A 20,912-nucleotide genomic window follows, 5' to 3' on the forward strand; every position below is an offset into this window, starting at 1 on the left:
GCTTTGTCTCTGCCATTTATGCCAGCCATTCTTTTTCAGGGAATTCAGAGACATTTTAGGAACTTTTCTTGGATATTGGAGTGTACCTTCATCTCTATGTGTGTTCCTTGGGCCTCCTGTAGCATGAAGCCACCCAGCCTCTTGATGGATCTCATAAACCAAGCAGCCTGAGGTGGTGTCAGTATTTAAATATAATGCCTTTAATCAGCCTGCTCCTGTTGTAGCAGTACTTTAATTTTGGTAATATATCCTCTCTTTTAATTGGGAGATGTCACCAGGGCTCTAAAATGAAAAGCAGCTGGTGAGGCGTGCTCAGCTGATGATCTATGCCTGTTTCCACCCATCCCTTTGTGTCTCTGCGGGCAGTGCTCAGCATGCCATCAAGCAGATGCTCTTCTCCCTGGTTTGTACTGACAGCAATGCCCCAGGTAGTGATGGCAGCACACTCTGCCTTGCCAGGGCATTCTGCATTTCTGATGTCCTGGCTACCTCTGGCCAAAGGACATTGCAATTTTGGAAACCTTTTTAGAACCATGACCCCATTTGCCTTACAAATGCCCCAGATTATGTAATGTCCACAGCTCCCGGAGGAACCATGCTCGAGTGAGCCTGTACCACAGGCAGCAGGACTGCTTGCCCTGCAGCAAAAGGGGAGTTACGGGCAGACCAGATTAGGAATTGGATACTTCTAAAGGGCATGATACTATCACTAACACTTGAGGTAAGAAGACTGCTAAAGTCAGAAAAGTCTCAACATTTCTGATGGCAAGACAATGAGGCAGCCAGGCCAGTCTCCCCTGCAGTGACTGCACTCCCTCACAACCTCTCTACCTAGCAGGATAGCAGAAAGACAATGAGGAGATACCTGTAGCTCATCTCATTTCCATGGATTGTGTCTCCTATCCCTGCATTTTGGGGAAGGGATATGTGAAAGTACACAGCAGTTTTGCGTGTTATGAACAGAGGGGTTAGAGATCCTCATGAGGGTGAGAGGCAGATATGAGAAGGGAAAGGAGATGAATTGGAAGTTGTTCAGGTGGGTTTTGAATGCCTCCAGAGATGGAGACTCTACAACCTTTTGGGAAATCTGTTCCAATGCTTTGCCACCCTCAAAGTGAAGAATTTTTTCCTTATGTTTACATAGAACCTTCTGTGTCCATTACCCCTTGACCTGTCACTGGACTCCACTGAGAAGAGTCTGGCTCCATCCTCCTGACCCTCACCCTTTAGGTATTTATAAGCACTAGTGAGATCCCTCTTCAGTCTCCTCCAGGCTGAACAGACTGAGCTCTCTCAGCCTTTCCTCATAAGGCAGATGTTCCAGTCCCTTCATCATCTTAGTCACTCTCTGCTGGACTCTCCCCTGTAATTCTTTGTCCTTTTTGAACTGGGGAGCCCAGAACTGGATGCAGTATTCCAGATCAGGTGTCACCAGGGCAGAGTAAAGGGGGAAGAGAACCTTCCTCCACCTGCTGGTCACACTCCTCTTAATGCTTCCCAGAAATGCCACCATCAGGATGAGACCCAGAATACAGCAGTCGTGAAGCTCAAGTAGATACGAACTGGACACCCTCAAACCAGGAGCTACTTAAAACCCCAAACCTTTACTTCTTGGGCTGAGTTATAATGTGGAAATAAAAATAATGTTGTCTTTCCCCATCAAGGTTTGTCTAGGTTGTATTATCACTAAGAGTGGACGGACCTTCCATGCAAGATGATATTAGATAAGACTGTTTAGGCAACACATTGTTATATTAATTTATTGCTTATGTAACCACTTATGTCACCGGAAATCATGTGGCAGTCTTAGCTGGGGTTTTCCATCTGAACAGGTAACATGGAGTTTGTTTCCCTTTAGAAGTGATTTTCAATTCTAACTCATGCTACCCAAACTGTCACAGAATCATAGAATGAACTAGGTTGGAAGGGACCCTTGAAAGTCATCTTGTCCAGCCCCCCTGCAGTGAGCAGGGACATCTCCATCTAGATCAGGTTGCTGAGGGCCCCATCAAGTTTGTCCTTGAATGTCTTCAGGGATCCAGGCAACTTTTTCCAGTATTTCACTAATCTCATTGTAAAGAACTTCCCCATAATGTCCAACCTGCATCTACCCTGCTGTAGTTTAAAATCTTTGCTCCTTGTCCTATCATTACAAGCCCTTCTAAACAGTCTCTTCCCAGCTTTCTTGTATGTCCTCTTCAGATACTGAAATGCAGCTCTAAGGTTTCCCCAGAGCCTTCTTTTCTCTAGGATGAACAGCCCCAACTCTTTCAGCCTGTCCTCAAAGGTGAGGTGCTTCAGCCCTCTGATCATCTTCATGGCCCTGTCACTCTGTAACCTTGAGTGTCTTTAGTCATCCTCCCTTAAACCAGCCTTTGCAGGAGGTGGTTTCTTTAGGGAAACTTTACAGCCCACGGTATTGCAGGAAAGCTTCCTTTTGCCCTCCTGGAAAAAGCCTTTGACCTGGGCAGCAAATGCATCATGGAATCTGCTGGTACTGACCAGAGACCTCTTCTTGTGCTTGGTGGTGACATCCACAGAGATGGCTGGGATTTTGTCGTGGTTGAATCCTAGTTGACAACTAGGTCTCACATAGCTGCTTGCTTAATGGGGGAAAGAATTGGAAAAGTGAGATCAGTCGCCATCCCTGGAGGTGTTTAAAAGCTGTGTAGATGTGGTGCTTGGGGATATGGCTTGGTGGTAGACGTGGTAGAGAAGTCTTAATGGTTGGACTTGATAATCTCGGAGGTCTTTTCCAACCTGAATGATTCTATGATTCTACGATTCAATTACCTTGTTCAGCCAGGCCCTACATGGTGCTTCAAAGCTTGCCACCTTCTTTACTCTTCTCATTTTGAGGACTATATCCACAGAACCTTTGCATAGAGCACATCCAACCCTCCAGCATCCTCCTTCTGCAAACTTACAATCATAAAGTTAAATATTAGCTAGTAACAACTCACATCCATTGGATCTGACATTATCACTTCAGTAAATACATAATAACTGAAGGGAGTGTCTGAGGAAGGAGGTGTGAGCTCTGCAGCTCCTCTGGGGACAACCCTGTGGAACAGCTGGAGCATGGAGCAGCTGGGTGAGCTGTGTGCTCTCCTCCCCCCACTCCCTGCCAGCAAGGGACCATCACAAGGGTGGTAGTGGGCAGGCGATTTCAGGCTCACAGTTGTCATGAGATTTACCCAGTTATGCCATCTTACTTGCCCTGTATTAAAGGCACCTGATACGTGCTGCATCTGGAACACTTGCTTGGCACAGAATGGTAGCTGCTGTGGCAAGGTTGGTCTCAGTAGGAGGTAGACTTGTAAATTACTTTGCTTCAAGCACCAATATTTAGCAAGCAAATATGGAAAACCACTCCATTAAAAAGGGTGGTACAGCTTGGAACTTGGTCAAGGAGCACTGTTGAAAAGGGTTGTGCAGGGGAAGGGGCAAGCAGCCTTCTTCCCTCTTCTCCTAGCACAGCAGCCAGTCCTGCCCATACCAGGGATGGGGCAGATCTGGGCTTACACCCAAACAAGGCAAATGGTTTCTGTACCAAGAAAGGCAGGAATTTTAAAGCCCTGGAAGGCTGTGTGAAGCTGTTTTAACCCCAAAGGCAAAGTAACAGGCTGGATGGATACAGGATGAGTGAGGTGATTCTCTCCCTCTGCTCTTGTGAGACCCCATCTGGAGTGCTGTGTCCAGTTCTGGTGTCCCCCAATACAAGAAGAACATCAAACTGTTGGAGTGGGTCCAGAGGAAGGCCATGAATATGATCAGAGGGCTGGAGCACCTGCTTTATGGGCACAGGCTGAGAGAGTTGGGGTTGTTCAGCCTGAAATAGAGAAGGGTCTGTCTGGGGAGACCTTATAGCAGCCTTCCAGTACCTGAAAGGGGCCTATAAGAAAGCTAGGGAAGGACTTTTTACAAGAGCTTGTTGTGATAGGACAAGAGGGAATGGATTGAAGCTGGAAGAGGGTAGATTTAGACTGGATATTAAGAAGAAATTCTTTACAGTGAGGGTGGTGAGACACTGGAACAGGTTGCCCTGGGAGCTTGTGGTGCTCCTTCCCTGGAAGTGTTCAACTTCCTGCCCATGGCAGGGGGTTTGGAACTAAATGATCTTTAAGGTCTTTTCCAACCAACACCATTCTATGATCCCTCCTGCTCACATCATCTGCTGTCCTTCATAAGGGGAGGCCACCTCGCCAATGCAGCTGTCTGTTGCTGTTGATGGGACCTACACACTGGTGAGTTTTCATCAGGTGCAGCAACAGGCCAAGAGGGTATTTTTCTCTCAGGAGTGATGCAGAATTAGCTCTGTTGGTCAGTTTATAATTAGATACTCACACCTAACAGTGTTCTTTCTGTTGGATTTTTATAGTTTTGTCTCTTCTTTTTTACACATGAAAAATAATCAGTCTTAAAATATAATTATTTTTTATTTTAAAAATTACCCTGGAAAGAGTGATCTATAAAAAGAGAAAATCCTTGCCAGGGGGACACCACAGCAGTGAGCCCAAGCCGCAGAAAGCCTGGTTGCAGGCTTCCCTTTTCCACAGCTACTCAGAGGTTAACCAGGGTCTGTAAGCAAACGGCTTAAAGAAGGAGCTCGGCTTAGTGCCTGGTTGTCTCAGGCTGTTCAGGGAACCGCCAGCCTAATGCCCTTTCAGCAGCCCCTCCCTCCCAAAGACCATGCTAGGCAAACAGAGCCAGCCCTCGCCATCTCCCCACGCAGCAAGGAGCCCGCGGTGGGGACGGACGGGACCAGGGCTGGGGCTCAGGGGCATCGTAGAGAAGGGTGTTTCACTTCAGACGGGCACAGAGCCATGTGTACATAAACCCTGGAGCAGCAGCCCGGGAGGATTGTGAAGCACACCCACACCTTAGCTCCCTCAGCAGCCTGGTGAGGTGCTGCCGGCTGTCCCGGCGGCTCAACCCCAGCATACAGGAGCGTGGGAGTGATCTTTCCATGGGCTCCAGCCTGCTGCTCATGCTCATGCTGCTTCAAGCAGGTGAGTACCACATCTTTGTGTCCCTTTCCTCCCCGTTCCTCCTCCTGTCCTAGGACAGCCTCTCCCCTTGCCTGCTTTGCCCTGCTTCCTGGTCATCTTGGTGCAGTTTGGCCAGGTGAGAAAGAAAAACTTGATTCTCGTCAACTCTATAGTGAGGGGCTGTGTGAGTGAGCTGCCTGCCTGCTCTGCTTCCCTGGCAGATTGCAAAGCTGGGGCTTTATAAACATGGGACATTTTCTTTTAGAATAGTTTTCTGCTATGAAGTTGTTGGTGTCTCTGTTCCTTCATAGAATCATAGAATGGGTTGGGTTGGAAGGAACCTTAAAGATCGTCTAGTTCCAACGCCCCCTGCCATGGGACACCTCCCACCACACCAGGTTGCTCAAAGCCCTCTCCAGCTTGGCCTTAAACACTGCCAGGGAGAGTGCATCCACAATCTCCCTGGGCAACTGTTCAGGTGTCTCACCACCCTCACTGTAAAGAATTTCTTCCTAAAATCCTCTTTTTACATACGTTCTTTTTATGACAGTGAAGTAAGCAGTTTTCCACTGATCTGAATTTGAAATGATCTTTATAAGCCTGGTTTAAAAAGCCATAAATTTTCTCCCCAGTATCAGGTGGTAGAATGAGAGGAAATGGCCTGAAAATGTGCAAGGGGAGGTTTATGTTGGGTATTAGGAAAATGTCTTTACTGAAAGAGTGGTCAGGCATTGGAACAGGCTGCCTAGGGAGGTTGTGGAGTGTGGAGTCACTGTTCCTGGAGGTGTTCAAAAAAGTGTAGACATAGCACTTTGGTTTAGTGACCGTGGGGGTGTTAGGTCAATGGTTGGACTCAACGATCTTAGAGGTCTTTTCTAACCGAAACAATTCTGATTCTATGAAACGTCTGCTAACATAAAGCCCCTACACAGAGAGGCAACAGACCACTGAACTGGCAGCTCTGAGGTAATACCTTTTAAAATAAACCCCAAACCCTTGCCTCAGCCTACAGCAAAGGCTGCCCATTTAAGCAGGAAAGCGTAAGTTGTCAGATCCACCTCCACTCACCTCCCTGCAGGTATGCTGTCTGCTGAGGTGCCCCATTAGCAGTATAACTAATGACTGGACATGCTCCTATTGATAGATGCAGCTTAAATGCAGTCTGCTGTGGAGGCTCAGACTCTTTCAAGGCTTTCCCAGTTGTCTTGGTGTTGTCTTGGCTGCCCAGCATAGAAAAAGCAATTTCAGTTCTTGGTCAACTTATTAGCTGTGCACTTGAATATTGAAACATACTTTCTGGGCCTGACCTCTCAGCTGCAGCAACCTGCTGCTGTGGGCTCAAACCACAGCCAGCTTTCAAAGAACAAAACAGGAACATTAGAGACTGCCTGGATGCTTGTATTGTCTCAGGCTCTTGCAGAGCACACAGCCCTAAGAACGCTAATTGAGTCTTTTGGACTCTGTTCCTTTTGGGGCTTTCTCTCTACTTTCATGAGCAGCTCTGCACTGTAATTACAGTTTCCTTGATCTTCAGAGATATCCCAAAGAGAATGGCCTTTCTTCTTCTGAGTGAGGTGCAGTTACCTTATACAAGCCTCAGGTGTTTTCAGCCAGCAGTCAACAGACCAAGTCCAGCAGTCCTGACTTAAGAGGTCAGCAAAAGACACCTGAAAAAAAAGGCAAGCTGCTTGTCAGGAGGCCTGAATGACTACAAAGAAGTTTTTGTCTCTGCTTTTTTTTTTCTCTTTCAAAAAGCATGACTTTTAACCCAAAAGCCAGAGCAGCTCATTGCTTATGATGTCCCCTAGGGTGCCTGAGAGCTGATCCCCTTTCTAACTCCAGACCTCCGCTGTTTGGACAAGGGAAAGAGGTTGTCTCTTTAATTTTGAATTACACACATCTAATGTGTTTTTAATACGAAACCTGAACACTCAAGTAGCGTTTAGGTGAGCAGTGTGGTTGCTTTTTCAGGAATGTGCATTTAATCCCTGAGGAATGCCCCAGGAAGCATAAAGAGGCTGTGAGAAACCCTGCACTCGGACAGTGCCAATTGCTGGGACAAAAAGGGTGGAGGGCAGTGCTATACCTGTTGGGGGTTTGGGCTGTGGAGATGAAGCAAAGCTTTTCCTTGTCCTTCATGGGGAGAGACCCTCTTTGTCCTCAAGGGGGTTTGGATCAGGCAAGGAGGGCCTGTCAGCCCAGGAGATGTGGGGAAAGGCACAAGCAAGGGATTAGTGGCTTGGTTTTAAAAGGAAAGCAACTGTTTTAATAATAGTATTGAGTCCTTGGGTGGTTTAGGGGATTAATTAGTTTGTGTTTGCACAGCACTTTGAAGAGGTCAAGCATGCTGCAACAGCTGGGGGCAGGTGGAAAGCAACTTTGGTGGTGGCTTCCTAGTTCCCAGATGTTACCTCCTCCATCCAAGCATGACACAAAATCCCCCTACTTCAGCAGGCTTTTCAGAATGGCAGTGCACGGTTGGATGAGAGAATCAGCGGGGCAGTAAGTCTGTGGGGTTTCATGCTACTGGTGAGTAGCTTTGCCATGTGTGATACTACAGTGCAAAGATCACTTGGTCCTTCACAGTAAACCCAGGAAAGAAATACTATCTGTTGCTATTGTCAGCATGACACGCATCAACCTCTGTAGCTGAGCACCACAGTGGTCATAGAGTATTAGGGGCAGGGTACTTTTGGTTTCATTAAGTTACTATAAAGTAGAGTCTGGTTTCTAAAAAAGTTGCAGATTAATATGTGGCTTCACAACACTCTTTGAAAGACTTGTAACCCAGAAAACTCCAGACTGGATTTTTGGGCAGCCATCCACACACTTCAGCTGACACAGAGCTCCTTTTTTTTTTTTTTTCCCTTCCCTCCCTCCCCTCTCCCCAAATTAATGCAGACAGCCTAATGTTATGACTTAGATGGAATGTAGTAAGAGAAGCAGATCTAAGTGCTGCCAGCACTTCCCAATGCTCAAAACAAAGCTGCCACACATATATCTTGGCTAATGCAGGCACTCCATCCTTGCCAAAGTATACCTTAAAGGCTAAGGGATTTGTAGCTATCCCTCTATACTCTTTTGCCCAGGGAGGTGGTGGAGTAACCATCCCTGGAGGTGTTTAAAATTGAGCAGATGTGGCACTTTGGGACATGGTCTAGTAGTCACAGAGGTTTTGGATAGGAGGTTGGACTTGTCATTCTTAGAGGTCTTTTCCAACCTTAACGATTCTATGCAAATTAATAGTACTGTCAGGTTTTTGACATTTGGAGAAGGGGTTACAGTATCCTGAATAATAGAAGAAACTTGGATAGTGTAGGATCATCCTGGGAAACACAGGAACCTCTCATTTTTTTCCATAGAGCCCATGTTAGATCTGGTTGAGGTGCTTGTCCTCTGCTGCTTCAAATCCTGCTTAGAACCACAGTGTAGCTAGTAAGCTTTGCCAGGGTTGGGAGCTCTGGGGTGCAGTGAAGCCCAGCTGGCTCTGCATGGTGCTGGCACAAGCCCTGCAAAGCTGAACAGCTCAGGCTCTGTGATGTTCAAAACCAGGCACATCCTTCCCAGGTGCCATATAGCTGCAGTCACAAGCTAGCACACCAGAGCTTGTACATCTTCCTTGAATGGATCTCCCCCTGCAGAAACAGACTGCTTGGGCATTTCTGCATCCAACTTCTGGTTGTCCAAGCCCTCAGGTAAGTCCCCTTTGCAGGCTGATTGTCATGGCTCATTAGATTGTCAAGGCTGCACCAAACCAACCAGTCAAAACAAACAAAACCCCACAACTCTTAAGGACTTCAAGAAAATGATTGTCAGGCATGTTTAATCCTTGTGTGTAGCCATGTCCTGTCTTTGCAGTTTGGAAAGGTGCTCTGGGAAAATCCCATTCACTGCACACCCGAGGAATCATCGAGTTGGCAGGAGCTATATCGTGTGGCACAGGGCGGTCTCCCCTGGCATATATTGGCTACGGATGCTACTGTGGACTGGGAGGACAAGGCTGGCCTAAAGATAGAACAGACTGGTAAGAAGAATTTTAACTATATGTCCAGAAGCAGTGCAGATCTCTCCACTCTTCTCTGTTTGTACTACTGTGACTCCATAGAATCATTGCTGCCTTGTGGAGAGAAGACTTAGTATGTATAAAAAGCACTGGAGAATTGTGAGTGAGGATCCACGTATTATTTGGGGTTTCAGTGATAACTTGGGGTTATCTTTCTCTGCTATTCTGCCCTGGTGAGGCTTCGTCTGGAGTACTGTGTCCAGTTCTGGGCTTGCCAGTTCAAGAAGGCCAGGGAACTGCTTGACAGGGTAGAGCAAAGGGTTACAAAGACAATTAGGGGACAAAAACATCTTGTCTTATGAAGAGTGGCTAAGGCACTTGGGGCTTTTTGGCCCAGAGAGGAGAAGACTGAAGGGGATATTATCAATGCTTATAAATACTTAAAGGGTAGGTGTCAGGATGGGGGCAGTCTTTTTTCAGTGGTGCCCAGTGACAGGACAAGAGCTAGTGGGCACAAGCTTGAACTTACAAAGTTCCTTCTAAACACAATGAGGAACTTGTTTACTTTAAGGGTGGCAGAGCACTAGAACAGGCTGCCCAGAGAGGCTATGGATTTTCTATTTCTGGAGTCATTCAAAATTCACCTGGATGCCAATCCTGTGCAACCTGCTCTAGGGTGAACCCCTATCATTGTGTGATTCTCTGAATGAGAGTTTAGCCACTTTCTGGATGAGACCAATGCTCTTGGGACCTTGTACTATGTGTGGTGAAGGGTAAGGGAGAAACCAGGCTACGATTTCCTGAAATGGCTGCATGTTTAATCAAAGAGTTATCAAGGTATTTGGAGGGAAATTTCACCCAGGACTTCAAAAAGGCAGCAATGGGAATATCACTGTTTATCCTCTAGAAGAAATCCAGATTATTGCAAGGAGTAATCAAACCTGTTGCCTTCATTGCCTGTTAGCTCACACTGAATTGAGGAAGAACAATAACGGGAGAGAGCATGATGTTATTTTCCCTTTTCTTTGTTGGTGGGGAAGATGCTGTGCTTGTTGTTCACAATGCTAAAAGCAATTAGTCTAGGAGGTGCTGCAATCAAAGGTTTCTTCCTTGTTTGTTTTTGGGGTTTTGTTGGGGTTTTGCTGCTGTTGTTGTTGTTTGTTTGTTTTTTAATTAGCATAGATGTAAATCTTGGGCATGGTGGACTCTCGAGCACTCTTGACCTCATTATTTTCAGTCTTGTCTGGTTTGAAACATTACAGACAGAGCACACAAGTCTCTCTGTTTATCTAGAGTACACTGGCCAGGTGTAACTGAAGACCAAGAACTGCTTTTAGCAAAGGTGAAGGAAGGTAACTGAGCTTTCCAGAACACCCAGCTCTTGGAGACAAAACCAAACTTTCCTGAACTGGCAGGACAAAGGGGGAAAAAGAAGACAAGACGTGAAGGTTAGAGGCCAATTCCTCAGTGGCATGAAAGAGCAGGTGTGCCTTAAAACTAGAGGAGATATCTTCATTAATGCAGTGAGTTTCACTCCCCAAACTTCTTCACATCCTTGATTTGTACAGAGCACAAAACAGTCAATACAGGACTTATGAGTAGTGAGTAACCTCCTACAAAATTTCAAGCATAGAGATTTTCTTTTTTAAATTTTCAGCAGTATCTCTTGACCTGCTTGTCATCATCTACAGAAGTCTAAATGTATTTGTTTATTTATTTACTTATTTTTAGCTCTTTACCAGCTCTTACAATCAGGCCTCTAAAGCAAACCAGGACTTCACTAATCTGGCATACTTCTTTCACCAAAAGGCTAAGTGGAGTCACCTAAGAGCTGTTTTCCCTAGAGGTCAGGTGACCCCCCCCATCCCCACTGCAAGTTTAGGTGACTGAAAAACAGAGAGCAAAATATGTCCCTGTGTTCATCAGACAGTGTTTCTGCTGATGTTTGGTTTCAACGTGATGTGGATTTTATCTCAATGGCAGAAAATGAGACTGTGCAATTGGAAATGCCTCAAAACACCAGATAGTTTGTAAAAATCATAGAATGGTCTGGGTTGGAAGGGATCTCCAAAGGTCAGCTAGTCCAACCCCCTCTGCAGTAAGCAGGGGCATCCACAATTAGATCAGGTTGCCCAGAGCCCTGTTGAGCCTCAGCTTGAACATCTTGAGGGATGGGGCCCCAACCACCTCCCTGGGCAACCTGTTCCAGTGTTCCAGCACCCTCATGGTAAAGAACTTCCTCCTAATATCCAATCTAAATCTACTCTTCTCTAGTTTGAAGCCATTACCTCTTGTCCTGTCATTACAGACCTTTGCAAACAGTCTCTTTCCATTCTTCTTGTAAGTCCCCTTCGGGTATTGGAAGGCTGCTATTAGGTCTCCCAGAGCCTCCTCTTCATCAGGCTGAACAACCCCAGCTCCCTCAGCCTGTCCTCACAGCAGAGGTGCTCCAACCCCCTGATCATTTTTGTGGCCCTCCTCTGGACCTGCTCCATCAGGTCCATGTCCTTCCTGTGTTGAGGGCTCTGGACCTAGATGCAGTACTCCAGGCAAGGTCTCACCAGAGCAGAATCAGCTCTCTGGATCTGCTGGCAACTCATCTTTTGATACAGCCCAGGATATGATTTGCCTTCTGGGCTGGGTTTGACCTGTGAAGTGTTCTTTATTATTCCTTAGCTGCAATGCTTGGCTGAAAACAAATAAACAAAACCCCCAAAATAAAAAGTTTTTTAGTTAGGTTCTTAGCTATGAAGAATCAGCAATGCCTCACTAGATTTAGCCCCACAAAAATGCATTTTATGTTTGCTAGAGGAATGTTCTGAAGCCTGTTACTGAGAATTACTGCAAAAATCTGTGTGGCTGCGTATCCCATGCCTGTCAAAATGACCACATTTTTCATTCTAAAAAAGAAAGAAGCAGAAACTACTGGCAAAACTACTGGCCTTGAATGACAAACACTATTTGGAATTACTCACTCCCTTGAGCTACTTGGTTTGTTACCGACCCTTACAAAAGGAGTAATTTTCTTGTGAGTAATTCAGTCAATTTGTCTAGACAGGGATAGAGTGCCTCTAAGTACCTCTCCTTTATGGAAAAAAAAAAAAAAGAAAGGAAAAAAGCACTGAGTGGGTAGTGCTTTTATAAGGTTTATCCCACAGACTGACTTTGATGTGGCATTGTCAATAATTACCTTTTCCCTTTTGTTCCACTCTCACAGCCCCATCACTTCAAGACATGATGGCATTTCTTTCCCATAAATCAATAGATTTTTCTCTCCTTTCTTCTTCCCCTTTCTGTTTCCCCCAGATTGCTGCAGAACCCATTTGTTAAAGCAGGACCTGAAAGTGATCAGCGTCTCCCTGCAAACACCCAAATGCCATCAAAGGCAGGGTGGTAGGGTATGGCTCATCTAAGTCCTGGCAAACTCATAGGGAACAGTAAGATTTTTCCCTCAGTTCCCTCAGAGTTAAAGCAAAACAAAAGGACAGACAGTGGTGGTTGGGCTTTTAAGATGACAAACACAATGTGACCAATTCTTGCCTCCATGGCATTTGCTTAGTGGCAGGGGTCTGGCCAGCTGATCCCTGTGGGATAGGAGGAGATATCTATAGCCGTCAGGGCTGTCTGGTAGCCCAGATGTGATGAATAGGTTACTGACCAGGTGACACAACTGTGTTTGTTTTCCATACCTGTGGACCAGTGCTCTGCCATAGTGTTGGCTGACTCTGTTTGCATTGGTCTAACCCAGTGTTAGCAGGTTATTAAAGGTTTAACACCACACTCCGGTGCAGGCGTAGGAAAGGGCATTTCCAGACAGGAGGGCACCATCTGAAGGTGGCAAAGAACAATAATAGGTTTCCATAGTCTTCATTGCTTGGCAGTTCTTTAAGTGCATCTGAAAGAGATGTTTGTAAAATATGAGCCAAAGTCTTCTTGCCTTGAGTTCCTGTAAGCTACAAGTCACTTCTCTGCAGTTATGTGTATCATCAGGTGGGGATGGTGTTAGCAGAAGCAAAATTATGCAGCAGGTCCTGTGATCCTAGAGAATTTATGCAATTCCCCTGACTCCAGCAAGATAGCTAAGGAGAAGCAAGTTCTCACAGCTAGCTAGCACACCTCTCTAGCACACTTGCCTGATTTTCAGACCATCTTTTATCTGCTTCAAGATGTTTTATTTCACTGTTTTCCTACCTCCTTTTCTGTTCATTCTCTTTGGCTATTCATGGAGAGCAATTTCATTCCTTTGGCCCACAGATTCTTAACTCCTCCCTTCGACCATCTATCTTTCTGTTGTTCCTCCCCCACAGTCCTCCATCACTGACACCAGCTTTACTGATTTGATATTGATTTGCTCTTCAGACCTCACAAACCCTATTTCCACAGCTGGTACTCCCAGCCTGATTCCTGGCCTCTTGGTCTCTTGTGCTCTGTGTCCTATATTGGAGACACTCGTGATGGGACTGCTCTGCCATCTACCTCCTTGAGGATAGATGAGGTTGTGATCCAGCTTCAGGTATGGTAGGCAGAGTGCCCTGGGCTACAGCAGCTCCTCCAGATAACACATGCCTCAGTTGTAGCCTAGTCCAGCCCATATCATATGGGACATTTCAGAGGAACTCAGAGAAAACCAAGATTTTCACACTTTCCACAAGACTCTGAATTCTTCTCTCCTTTGGCCTTTTACTTCTAACCTCTTCAGGACGAACCCAGGAGTGAGGTGTTACTGGACCAACAAAGATCTGACCCACTGCCTATTATTGCCATTGTGGGGCAATGATTTTAAACTAGAGCAGAGTGGATTTAGATTGGACATTAGGAAGATGTTCTTTACTATCAGGGTGGTGAGACACTGGAATGGATTGCCCAGAGAAGTTGTAGATGCCTCATCCCTGGAGGTGTTCAAGGCCAGGCTGGATGAGACTTTGAGCAACCTGGTCTAGTGGGAGGTGTCCCTGCCCATGGCAGAGGAGGATGGAACTAGATGATCTTTAAGGTCCCTTCCAACTCAAGCCATTCCATGATTCTATGTTCAACACACAGAGTAAGTTCTTCTCAATTACAGCAATTGATGTAACTCCTCAAGGGAAAACTAGATGTGTATAACCCATACAGCTTAGTCCTGCGGCATGGAGGGATATACCAGTCTCTTACTGCTAGTTACATTTCTGGGTTGCACAATGACATCAATAGTTTCATAACACAGGTTTGCAAGTTGGGGGAAAAAACCCAAAACATTCAGTTTTCAGACTCATCGGTGGGATGAAGTTGCTACTTCAACTACTAAATTGGGAGCTCAGTCACAGGGAGAGCACACTGAGCTAAATTCAGCCTGTGTGTAATCACAGGGTTTACAGGCTGAATTTGATCTGACAGGTTTGATTCTGTTGTCTCTTCCACATGATTCACTTGATCTAGTTCCAGTAATTTTATTAGAGTTTGTGTTAGTTGTAAATCTTCTTCTTTGCATTTAAAAACTTGGTTGGTTGGTTGATTGGTGTTGTTTCCCTGGGCTTAATCACTTCACACAGCTCACCAGCCCTCATGACCATAAAACCAATTTCTAAAAGGGCAAACTCCTTCCTCAGCAGAGAGTGATGAAGTTTGCAAGCTGAAGTTTTCCTCAGCTGTTGAGTAAGATACTGGCAGATCCCAGTGGGTCTCCAGAGAAACCCCACTTCCTGTGTAAGAGACCTTTATCCTCCTTGCAGGGATTTTTCCACTTTTCTAGACAGATAAAATTCTGGATCCCAGACTGCAGTGCAGACTGTTACTGCCTTTTCAGGTACACTGGCCTCTGGCCTTGGCCAGCAAGCATGGCCACGCTGTCTTTCAGCCATCTCATCCAAGTCTAGAAGACATTCATATCTAGGGCTCAAGAACTTCTCTAAAAGCTGTTTACTCTTATTTACCCCTAAGATCCTACCTTAAGCTTCCCAATCAATAGAGTGTTTGTTTGTTTTTTTTCAGTAAAGTCCCATGGGTCTTAAAGGAACAGCTTCTGGAAATGCAGGAGCTCACTCCTCTCTGGCTCCAGCCTCTGACTTCACATCCTTACTTACAGATTCACAGATTGCATTGGGTTGGAAGGGACCCTCAACAGTCATCTTGTCCAACCCCCCTGCAGCAAGCAAGGACACCTCCAACTGGATCAGGCTGCCCATAACCACATTAAGTCTGATCTTGAATCCCTCCAGGGATGAAGCCTTAACCACACCACTGTTCCAGTATTTTACCAGTCTCATTGTAAAGTAATTCTTCCTTATGTCCAACCTAAATTTACCCTACTCCAGCTTAAAATCATTGCCCCTAGTCCTGTCACTACAAGACCTTCTAAACAGTCCCTCCCCAGCCTTCCTGTACGTTCCCTTCAGATATTGAAATGTAACTATAAGGTGTCTCTGGAGCCTTCTCTCTCCAGGCTGGACAGCCCCAATTCTTTCGGCCTGTCATCACAGGAAAGGTGCTCCAGCCCTCTGATCATCTTGGTGGCCCTCCTCTAGACCTGCTCTGGCCAGCCCATGTCTCTCTTGTGTTAGGGACCCCAGATCTGATGCAGTACTCCATGTGAAGTCTCACTAGAGCAGAGTGGCAGAATCACCTCTCTGACCTGCTGGCCATGCTTCTTTTGATGCAGCCCAGGATGTGACTGGCCTTCTGGGCTGCAAGTGCACATTGTCAACTTAACCAGCCTTCATCACCTGGCAGAGAACCTCTCTAAGTGCTGAATCTTTTCTCAGCATATTTTGAGGCATCAGACTACCAGAATAAAATTCAAATAGGGTCAAGGTTTTTACACATTCTGAAGCAATTGATCATGGGAATTATCTCACTGACTGGTCTGGAAGAGCTGTCATGAACCGAGGTAGCCACCCTCTATGATCACTGAAAAGCAATTGCACTTTTAAATGCAGTATTTTTCTCCTATAGTATGGACTGTGTCCCAAACATCACCATCCCTGGAGGTGTTCAAGAGGGGATTGGACATCGCACTTGGTGCCATGGTTTAGATAGTCATGAGGTGTAGGGTGACAGGTTGGACTCGATGATCCTTGAGGTCTCTTCCAACCTTCTTGATTCTATGATGTTTCTATGATGATGGCAGTATAGATCCTTCAACAGAGACATTCCTATTCAGGGATATGAAATTAAGTGTGGGATCATTCCCACCACTGAGGCAGATGAGTTTGTAGCCAGCTCTCAAAAACTGCATGGGCCAAAGAGCTCGTGGCAGTTCTAGGTGATCTGAAGAGATGTAGTTGCTTTGGTGCTGGGGAGGCAAAAAACATTCCTACCCCAAATTCTGAGATAGCTCAAAGCCTAAGGCTGTGAGCCATGGTCACATACACAGTCAGCTCTGTTTCAGTGAGTGGGATCACCACCTGCACTTCTGAGGGCAAAGGCTGCAAGGAATAAGCACTGTGGTCACAAGAGTAACAGCAGCATTAATGAGCTGCTGAGCCATTTGAGCTTTTCAATTGATGCCAGGATGCTTGGTTCATCATCAGATGATTTACTGACCGGCTGGGGCAAACACTGCTGTCCTGAGTGGTGCATGAGTAGAGCACTCCTGAAGCACATGTAAACACCACTGAGCAAAACATGCGGGATATCTGTGTCCAAGCTCTACTTTTTCTTCTCTCTCAGGTGCTGCCACAGGCATGACTGCTGCTATGACAAGGCAGAGAAGGAAGGCTGCAGCCCCAAGGCTCAGCGGTACCAGTGGGCATGCGAACGGAACACTGTGCAGTGCGGTAAGGGTTTGGTTCACTTGGTTTTAAAGCTGCTTTGGGCAATGTCCACTCTCTTCTGAGCTCTCCTCCCATCCCTTGCCTGGATCACTCGGCTTGCCAGGAGTCCCCATTTGGAGCTGGAAGGAAGGCTGGAGCCCCAGCACCACCCATCCTAGGTAACCTGAGTGCTCCCCAGGCTGAAGACCAGGAGTGGGTGGCATGGAGCCAATAAGCCATCTCTGTTTGACAAGGATCAAAGAATGACAGAATCACAGAATACCATCTTGGAAGGGATCATCTGCTCCAACCTTTCTAGGCAATAGTATAGTTTAAATGAGATGGCCCAGGATGCAGATGCCCTCTGAAGGCTATCTGCCCAGGAGTGCATTAAGCACTCCTCTCCTTACAAAACCTTCCCAAAGCTCTGAAATGGTCTGTCTGTAACCACGTCTGCCAGGGTGGTCTTCCCATGGCAGTTTTGACTCTCCTTCCTGTGGGCCTGTTCAATGTTTTACTTACCATTATGTACTGATAGAGAAGAGCCAGGCTATTACTCATGTCTGTTCTAACATACAACAGTTGACTTGAGTCAAAATTTGTCATTTCTAATTCTAGGCCTCCAAAATGTCCCTGGTGGTAAAATCCATTGTAGAACACTTCCAACAGTTTGAAAACAAACATGGAATTATAGAATCATAGAATGATAGGGGTTGGAAGTGACCTCTGGAGATCATCAAGTCCAACTCTCTTGCCAAAGCAGAATCACCTAGGGCAGGCCACACAGGAATGTGTCCAGGCATGTCTTGAAAGATTCTAGAGGAGGCTCCACAATCTCCCTGGGCAGCCTGTTCCAGTGTTCCAGCTACTTGCTTGAACATTAAAAGACTCTTTCTACCTTATCAGAAGACCACATTCTACTGGTGTAATCCTCAGCCTCTCCAAAGCTGAAAATCTGCCAGCAGACATGAGATGGGGCACAGCAGACTTTTCCAAGTGTCAGAACAATCTATTAACTACAAAGTGCCATCTAAGGAATGTATGGCTTTCACATATAACTGCTCTGCCTCCCACTTAGACATATTTCCATAACTGACAGATATTTTCTGCTAGCTTATTGGTTTTTTATATATATGAAAAAAAATCCTGTTTCTTTTTGCTGTGAAGAAACAACCCTAGTTCCAGATGTGAGTTGTATCATCATGTTCATGAAGCGTGAGCAAAGTATGTCCTAGAAGAGTGTACTGGGCTGCAGTTACTCCAATCTAACAAGCATTAGTTAAATAAATGCCATTAATTCCTTAACTAGTGTCCAGGAAAGGCCTGTTCTCCATGAGTCCTCAGCAGGCTTCACTTCCCCTGACATTCCTGATGGGGAGGAACAATAGAAATGTGTTCTGAAGACAAATTTTTTACTTTAGGCTAGAGCACAGCAGGTTTTACTGAAGTGTGAAGGTATAATGTCAGAACTCATTTAAACAAAAAGAATGAAAAATTAAATTTGCAGGCATGCTTGCTGGGCCTAGGGTAATGATGTCAAGAAACATCAGAAGCAGAACTGCTTGCACTGTTATAGAATCAGAATTGTTTTGGTTGGAAAAGACCTCTAAAGTCATTGAGTCCAACCCTCAAGATAAGATCACCATGGCCATTAAACCATGTCCCAATGTGTCCCCATGTTTCTTGAACACCTCTAGGAACAGTGACTCCACTACCACCCTGGGCAGCCTGTTCCAATGCCTGAGCACTCTTTCAGTAAAGAAAGTTTTCCTAATATCCAATCTAAATCTCCTCTGGCACAATTTTAGGCCATTTCCTCTCGTGCTATCACCTGATACTAGGGAGGAGAGATCAACACCCACTTCACTACAACATCCTTTCAGGGAGTTGTAGAGAGAAATAAATGGCAACAGCCTCTTACTGTATCATAAACACAGATATTTTCAGGTAAATTAAACAGAAACTCATTTTACCTGGGACTTCTCCTTCTTTTGCTGCTCTTAGGCAGTTTTGTTTGTGGAATAAAAAAAATAGTTTAAAACCATATTTTTAGTCCAGATATGCTATCACATGTAGGCAAATTCTATTCAATAAATACCTGAAATTTTAGAGAAGGCTGTAACTTGCCTGGGCTGGTCCAAAAAATTAATCTGCTTTAACAGAAATGACTGCCAAGCCATACTCTTGTACTCATATTAGACTGAGAGTGGTTGGCACAGCATAGGAAGAACTGTTGTGCCAGAAGAGGCTCAGGCTGGATATTTAGGAAGGACATGGACCTGATGGAGCAGGGAACTGAGGTTGTTCAGCCTGGAGAGAGGAGGCTCTGGGGAGACCTAATAGCAGCCTTCCAGTACCTGAAGGGGGCCTACAAGAAGGATGGAGACTGTTTACAAAGGCTTGTAGCGACAGAACAAGGGGCAATGGCTTTAAGGTGGTGAAGAGCAGATTTAGGTTGGATGTTAGGAGCAAGTTCTTTACTATGAAGGTAGTGGAACACTGGAACAGGTTGCCCAGGGAGGTGGTAGAGGTCTCTTCCCTGGAGATATTCAAGGTGAGGCTCAACAAGGCCATGGGCAGCTGGATCTAGTTGGGGATGTCCCTGCTGACTGCAGGGAGGTCAGACTATCTGACCTTTGGAGGTCCTTTCTGGCCCAGACTGTTCTATGATTAGGAAAAATTTCTTCACAGAAAGTGTTATCAATCATTGGAACAGGCTGCCCAGGGAGCTGTTGGAGTCACCATTCCTGGAGGTGTTTAAAAATGTATGGATGTGGTGCTCAGGCACATAGTTTAGTGACAGAGGCTTAGGGGCTCTGGAATTGCAAGCTCTAGGTGAGTGGTTGGACTCGATGATTTCAGAGGTCTCTTCCAACCTCAACAGTGCCATGATTCTGACTCAAGGAGGAGAGGGCAAGGACTGGTAACTAAGAAAAAACTTAGTGCTTAGTGACCCTTGCAACACTTTTTACTGGTAAGCATGTGGTTCTCTTCAGAAAAGCTTAAGAAAGATGGGATCCTCTTACTTAGTGATCCTGCAAAGCCCAACGAAATGTGAAAAGATGCCTGTACTTTTTGCAGTGGGTTTTGGAGCAAAATCCACATGCACTGACATGAAGTCAGGCTTTAAATGTTACCTAGTGCAGGGTTTGGTGGATGTTAGATAACCTATAGTAGCAGCCTCAAATACACAAGGCACTGTACTTTGAAACAATATTAGGCCTACAGCTGGTTTTAAGCCACCTATGGGTGGGATGGGGTTCAGTAACCCCAAACTGATTGTTTTCAAGATAGTCACCTGAGCTTGGATGTTCCTTATGGTCCTTATCTAGTCATGTAGTCATATAATTACATTATAGATAGTTCCATACATATGATTTTGAGCAGCTTCATTAGCTGCTGACTCATAAAAAATGAAGCCTGCTGTGGAGTTCCTTCGCTCTTTTGCCATGATCAGAGAGATGTAAGGGCAACGCATGGAGCACAAGTGAAGGATGCTCAGAGGGTGCTTCTGCACCCTCAAGTTTCTGAATGTCCCTCCAGGAGACTCTTTCTTTCAAAGTACCGTTTTTTTTTCTTTTCAAATTGGTCTGATGTGCATAGGGAGCAGTTAAAAGAAAAGTTGACTGACTGAGGCAAAATGGATTTTTATCTCAGACTAAGCCAAAATAATTTTCTTTTTAATCTTTGGCCACTGAACTAAACCCCCATTGGTCATGCAGCTCTAGAAGTGGGGAGTGCTCTGTGCTGGAAAGATTTTTATAAGCATTGATGATTTATGTTTAGCTGCTACTTTCTGATGCTCTCAGACACAGTTAAGGTCAAACTTGTTGACAAAGACAAGACAGAGGAGGATCAGATCCACACAACACAACATGTGGTCTTTCTCTCTTCCTACTCCTACAGCCTCTGTCCCCTAAGAATTTCTTTATTAAGGAATTCTTCCTCTTAAAAATGTTGCTTGCCTTCTTTCAATACAGAATCTCATCCTCTGCTCACATTTTGTTTTGCAGATAACCTGACAGACCGCTGTGAGAAAATGGTGTGCCTGTGTGACCAAGAAGCAGCCAAGTGTTGGGGAGCAGCCCCATACAACCCACAATTCATTCTCTGGCCAGATTTTTTATGTGGACAGACTCATCCCACCTGCCACTTCAGATATGGGGGGCCAGAGTAGTTTTTGAAGACCTT

At 45.5% G+C, this 20,912-nt stretch overlaps 1 protein-coding gene across 1 annotated transcript; it reads left to right on the forward strand.

The window, feature by feature from the left end:
- Positions 1-4,969: 4,969 nt before the first annotated feature.
- Positions 4,970-20,912, forward strand: LOC128972231 (phospholipase A2-like). The gene is made up of 4 exons (XM_054388103.1): positions 4,970-5,012; positions 8,850-9,015; positions 16,639-16,745; positions 20,735-20,912. The coding sequence occupies exons 1-4, from the start codon at positions 4,970-4,972 to the stop codon at positions 20,896-20,898; spliced, it is 480 nt and encodes a 159-aa protein (XP_054244078.1). The 3' UTR covers positions 20,899-20,912.

Source organism: Indicator indicator, chromosome 1 (assembly GCF_027791375.1).
Source record: "Indicator indicator isolate 239-I01 chromosome 1, UM_Iind_1.1, whole genome shotgun sequence".
Classification (NCBI taxonomy): Eukaryota; Metazoa; Chordata; class Aves; order Piciformes; family Indicatoridae; genus Indicator; species Indicator indicator.